This window comes from Panthera pardus, unplaced genomic scaffold, assembly GCF_024362965.1.
Source record: "Panthera pardus isolate Hobbes unplaced genomic scaffold, ASM2436296v1 HiC_scaffold_8, whole genome shotgun sequence".
In the NCBI taxonomy this organism is placed as follows: domain Eukaryota; kingdom Metazoa; phylum Chordata; class Mammalia; order Carnivora; family Felidae; genus Panthera; species Panthera pardus.
Genome location: NW_026527013.1, coordinates 6,021,322 through 6,026,814, shown reverse-complemented (window position 1 = coordinate 6,026,814; position 5,493 = coordinate 6,021,322). Strand labels below are relative to the sequence as shown.

At 52.2% G+C, this 5,493-nt stretch overlaps 1 protein-coding gene across 1 annotated transcript; it reads right to left on the bottom strand.

Moving 5' to 3' along the window:
* Window positions 1–820: 820 nt before the first annotated feature.
* Window positions 821–4,361, bottom strand: CD209 (CD209 molecule). Its single transcript, XM_019427910.1, has 8 exons — window positions 4,223–4,361; window positions 3,990–4,064; window positions 3,759–3,845; window positions 2,972–3,049; window positions 2,580–2,657; window positions 2,212–2,363; window positions 1,652–1,764; window positions 821–1,267 (listed from the first exon to the last, which is right to left on the bottom strand). The coding sequence occupies exons 1-8, from the start codon at window positions 4,260–4,262 to the stop codon at window positions 1,126–1,128; spliced, it is 765 nt and encodes a 254-aa protein (XP_019283455.1). The 5' UTR covers window positions 4,263–4,361; the 3' UTR covers window positions 821–1,125.
* Between the last annotated feature and the right edge of the window lie 1,132 nt (window positions 4,362–5,493).

Here is a 5,493-nt window from a genome sequence, read left to right as displayed (position 1 = left end):
TCTCTCTCTCCCTCTCTCTCTGTCCCTTCCCCCCACTTTCAAAAGAAAATAAAAATAAACTTTAAAAAAAGGAATAATTGACTAGTACTTATCAAAAAGTTTAAGGACACGAAGACAATTAAGACACTGAACGTCTGGAGCTGTAAGAGGTACATTTGTGCTGTTTTAAGCCACAAAGTTTGTGGTTATTTGTTACAGCATCAATAGGACACTAACACACACATTTAGTAATAAAGTTTTTATGAAGAAAGTCACAAAACTTTACTGAAGGACATTTAAAAGTGCCGTATAAAGACATGATGTGTTCAGGAATGAATGAACACATAGATAGATAGATAGATAGATACATTGATAGATGATAGATAGATAGATAATAGATGGATAGATAGATGGATAGGTGATAGATGGATAGATAGATAGATAGATAGGAAATAGATTGATAATAGATAGATGATAGATACACTGATTGATAGATGATAGATAGATGATAGATGGATAGATAGATACATTGGTTGATAGGTGATAGATAGATAGATAGATAGATAGATAGATAGATGATAGATAGATAGATAATAGATAAATGATAGATAGATGATAGATAGATAAATAGATAGATAGCCAGACACATAGACACGTACATACTTATATGTATATATGTATATTCCCAACCCAAATTACAAATTAATCCAAAACTGTATCTGAGAAATAAAATACACAGTAGTAGAGAGAAACCGAGTGAAAGAAAACAATACCCTAGTTTATATAAAATATAATATAAAACTATAGTAAGTGAAACAGTGGCCAAAAAAATAGACAGAAGTTCAATGGAACACATAATGCAGTGTGTGACTTTATTAAGGGGATGTCATGGGGGGTGTTGGAGAGGGGCTGAGACCATCAACAGAAGAAGGGAGACGTCTACAGCCTACAAAGGGACAGATCTTAGAGGAGAAGGGGGTCTCGGAATCTCTCTCAGGATCTTAAAGACCTCCATGCAGGAGAAGGATGGGAGTCCACCAGCGGGAGAAGCAGAAAGAATGAAGCCCGAGAGAAACGAGCAGCATGCATGCATGAGCTCGTTGCCTGATCTCTGGAGACGGGGTGGGGCACGGGGAGCACTGGCCCTCAGAGGCCCGGGCAGGGGGACGAGGGCTTCTTACAGATCCAGAAGTTTTCTGTACTACATCTGTTGTCATTCCAGCCGTCACTGTACAATTCCACACAGTCCTCATCCCCGTGGTTGTTGGGTTCCCCTTCTTTCCAGAAGCTGTGAACACCATCAAAGCCATCGGCCCCCCTGCTCTACCCAGAGCCCACTCCCCAGCCCACCCTTGGAAGAGCTGGTCCCCGGCCTTTGGTGGCAAAAGCCCCAGTAGCAGTCAGAGAGTGGCGAGGATTCAGAGGCAGCGTTTTCAAAACGAGGGTTCAAACACCACTCCCACTGGAATCAGCGCTTGCAAAGTACAAATGCAGATTCCTGGGCCCACACCTAGATTTATAGAATCAGACTCCCCCACCCTGGGATGGAGTCAGGACTCTGCATCTCCACCGAGCAAGCCCATCAGATGACGCTTTCCAATTCCAGAGTCTGAGCATCCGGGTTTGGGTTTCAGTGCCCACCCTTCCCAGGCCATTGTCTCCGGGAGATCACCTGAGTTGGAGGGGAGTGTCGTCCACCCATCTCCAAGAACCCTCATTGTGGTGGTCACTGAGGCCGATCCATGTGCGCTGGCTATTTTTTGTATTCCAAGACTTCAGAAATTTCTGGGGCGGGGGAGGACGGGCAGTGAGACATCACCCTTCCCCATGTCTGCCCACATTCCCATGGTCCCCTGCCCCCTCCCCACGGAAGACCTGTGGTCCAGCCGATAGCCCTCACTCAAGTTGTATGTGTTCACACGCACGCGTGTCGTGGCTGTGTTAATGTGCGTACACATGTGGAAACGTGTTTACTTGAGCCTCGGCTCCATGTCTGGGGAGAGATTCTGCACAGTCTCGAGAGGGCTCTGAGTTCCCTTTCTGTTCACACATGGGTTCCTCTTGGGCATGTTCTTCTCTCACATGACCTTCCCAAGGCCACCTCTTCCAGGAAGCCTTTCCTGCCATCTCCCCGCCCCAGGCCTCCATCTCGGGGAGGGCAGAAGAGGGACAGAAGGCTTTTCGCTGGCCTTCCCGAGGTCCCACCCCAGTCGGGCGCTCTGCTCAGCTCACCTGCTCCTCAGTGCTGTTGATGACCACCAGCTGGGCCCTCATGTTCTGACATGCGGCGATGGACTCTTTCCAGGTGTTCTGGGTCAGGGAGAAGAAGTAGCAGCTTCCCTGGAAAAGTTCCCATTTCCAAGGGCAGTGGCGGCACAGGCCAGCTGGGGAGGAGAGTGGGGTTGGGACAGACAGGCCCCCAGCAGGTGCATCAGATCTTGGGAACCCAGGGCCGGGCCCCTGTGTTCAGCTGTCGGCTCAGTCCCCGGGAAATCCGTGTGACGGACCCCAGCCTGAGGAAGCCAGGAGCCATAGAAGGTGGGCTCCAGCCCCACCTGGGATCCCCAAACTCCCTCCCGACCTTGGCGTCTGACGCTTACCCAGGGTGGCATTCATCCAGGTCAGCTGCTGGAGTATCTCCTCCAGGGATGATTGTTTCTGGGCCTGAGAAACATCCCCTGGGAAGAGAGGACTTCAATTATTAAGCACCTAGGGTGTGCTTGGTGTGGAGAGGGCCCCGTGACAACATTATCAGTAGATTTCACAATGGACCCCAAGAGTCCATTATGCTAACAACAAAACTGAGGCTCTGAAAATGACTTGCCTGACATTGTCCCCAGGGTCTCACCCGGGGATCCAGTCTCCTCCCCCACCTCTACCCTCCCTCCTTCACCCCTGCGGGGAGGGGTATGCGGTGGCTCATCCAAAGTCACACAGCCTCTGAGCCCTCTCCTGCCCCAAACCCTTCACCGAGGGGCATCTAGCCCTTCACCGAGGCCGGGGCTCTCCTGATGGTTCCTCTCCCGATGGTCCCCTGTGTCTCTCTGCAGGGATTGGTGGATCCTGGAGACTGCAACAGACCAGAGGATTCCCCTTTATTTATTTTTTATTTAAAAAAAATTTAAACATTTATTTTTGAGAGAGGAAGATAGAGACAGAGTGTGAGCAGGGGAGGGGCAGAGAGAGGGAGACACAGAATCCGAAGCAGGCTCCAGGCTCCGAGCTGTCGGTACAGAGCCCGACGCGGGGCTCGAACCCACCAACCAAGAGATCATGACCCCGGCTGAAGTCAGATGCTTAACCGACTGAGCCACCCAGACGCCCCAATTTTTTTTAATGTTTATTTATTTTTGAGCGCGAGAGAGAAACAGCAAGTGGGGGAGGGATAGAAAGAGAGGGGGGCGGAGGATCCAAAGCAGGCTCTGTGCCGACAGCAGGGAGCCCCATGCGGGCCTCAAACTCATGAACCATGAGATCATGACCTGAGCCGAAGTAGGACGCTCAACCAACTGAACCACCCAGGAGCCCCGAGAATTCCCCTTTCATCAGCACCAGCTCCAGGCCTGACCTGGCGTCAAAAATCTAGTTTCAAGGTCTCTGGGAGCCTAGGTCCCGTGTGGAGGAAGACGAGCTACATTTCACAGATGAAGAAACAGGCTCAGAGAGGGGTAGTAACCAGCCCCCAGCCACACAGAAGGCGATGCGGAATAGCACCGAGACCTTCCCAGAGGGACAACCTAAAGCGACCCAAGACTCCGAGCCCCCAGCCTCCGACTCACCTTGAACCAGAGTGGTCACCAGGAGCATGAAGAAGCCCAGAGAGACGAGAAGCAGCAGCAGAGGCAGGTGGGCCTGGGTCAGACACCCTGAAGGACCAGCAGACGGGCAGAGCTGAGGTCCGCAGGGACGGACCCTGCCCCAGCCCCCACCCCCCACCCTCCATGCTGGAGCGGGGGCCTCTCGGCTGCCCCTTGCCCAGATGCCCGCTCTGGACACGCCCACCTCGGTACCTGGCAGGCTCCGTGAGCTCCTGAGCAGGCCGGTATATTTCTTAGCCAGTCTCTGGTTCCCAAACATCTCCACCTCTGAACGGGACAGAACACACTTAGCCGAGCTTTGAAGCCGAGCCTGCCCGAGCCCCGCCGTCAGGACTGCAAGCCCGAGGCCAGGCCTGACTCCCCCAGGAGCCTGGAGGGAGCCCGGCCCTCCCTGCCGTCACCCCACGGTGGGGGCTCAGCCTCACCGGGGTCATCCGGCTCCTTGGGGTCACACATCTCCGCCATCCTCCTCTTCTCTCCGGCTCCCCTCCACGCGGTGGTTTTTATAACCCCACGTGCTGCCCCAGCAGCCCCTCCTCAGGAACATTCCTCCCCGATTCAGGAACAAGAACACAAAACAGGACGCTGCTTCCTCTCGGAAAAGAGGGTGGAGGAATGAAGTGCTGACACAAGTAGGGGAGAAGGCACGGAGGGTGGGGGCAGGAGCCGCACGGTCAACCCCGGGGTCACAAGGCGCTGTTCCAACCCCTATCCAGCCCTGCGAGCGCTGGCCCGGCCTGGTCGGAGTCTCCGTTTCCTCAGGTGGGAAGCGGGACAAGCGCCCTGCCTCGAACTGTTTCTGAGAGGTTTACCACCGGGTGCTAGTGCTGGGTGTATACATCGCCTATTCTAATAATAGGTACTCAGTAGCAATAGCGTTTGGCACGTGCCTCGCAGTTCCCCAGGGTGTGTGTTCTCCCTTGTGGAAACAGGCAGTAAATCTGGATCTGTTCCACCGCGAGTGAGTTCCTGGTGGTCTTTGGCTGGGGGGTGGGGGCGCGCCCTGAGAGATCTCACATTTGCCCTATGAGGAAGACACGGCTTTTCTATTGCTTTACAGATGAGGAAACTGAGAAACAGAGAGGGAAAGGAACTGCCTGAGGTCACACAGCTTGTAAGTGGAGGTACTCGGAATAGGACCCTGGCAGGTGGGCCTCTGGGTCCCTGCTTAACCACTACTTAACCTTCCCTTGATTAACCAACTATTAAGCAATTACTCTTTTCCTCTTTTTGATTATGAAGCATTTTGCAGAGTCACTCTGAAACGGTGTATGTCAAACTCTCCTTCTGCATATGTATGGACCCCTGGTTTCCAACCTGATTCAATTGGTTATACGTTACTATCTCTCTCTCTCTCTCTCTCTCTCTTTTTTTAATCTAAAGTGAGTCTCTTGGGGTGCCTGGGTGGCTCAGTTAGTTTTAATTAAGCGTCTGACTTCCCCTCTGGTCATGAACTCCATGTTCATGAGTTAGAGCCCCAGGTCAAGCTCGATGTTGTCAGCAAGAAGCCCACTTCAGATCCTGTCTCTCTCTCTCTCTCTCTCTCTCTCTCTCTCTCTCTCTCTCCCTCTCCCTCTCCCTCTCCCTCTCCCCCCCTCTCTCTTTCTCTCAAAAATAAACAAACATTAAAAATAAGCAAAGTCTCTTGTAGACAGCATACGATTGGATCATCTTTTTTAGGCCATTCTGTCAATCT

What these genes read in the sequence shown, in the direction of transcription:
- CD209 (XM_019427910.1), bottom strand. Translation starts at nt 4,262, where the DNA reads ATGGCGGAGATGTGTGACCCCAAGGAGCCGGATGACCCCG. An exon ending in GGTGACCACTCTGGTTCAAG is followed by an intron (nt 3,050 to 3,758) that starts GTGAGTCGGAGG and finishes GGTCTGTTGCAG; the next exon opens with TCTCCAGGATCCACCAATCC. An exon ending in CTGGATGAATGCCACCCTGG is followed by an intron (nt 2,364 to 2,579) that starts GTAAGCGTCAGA and finishes TCTCCTCCCCAG; the next exon opens with CTGGCCTGTGCCGCCACTGC.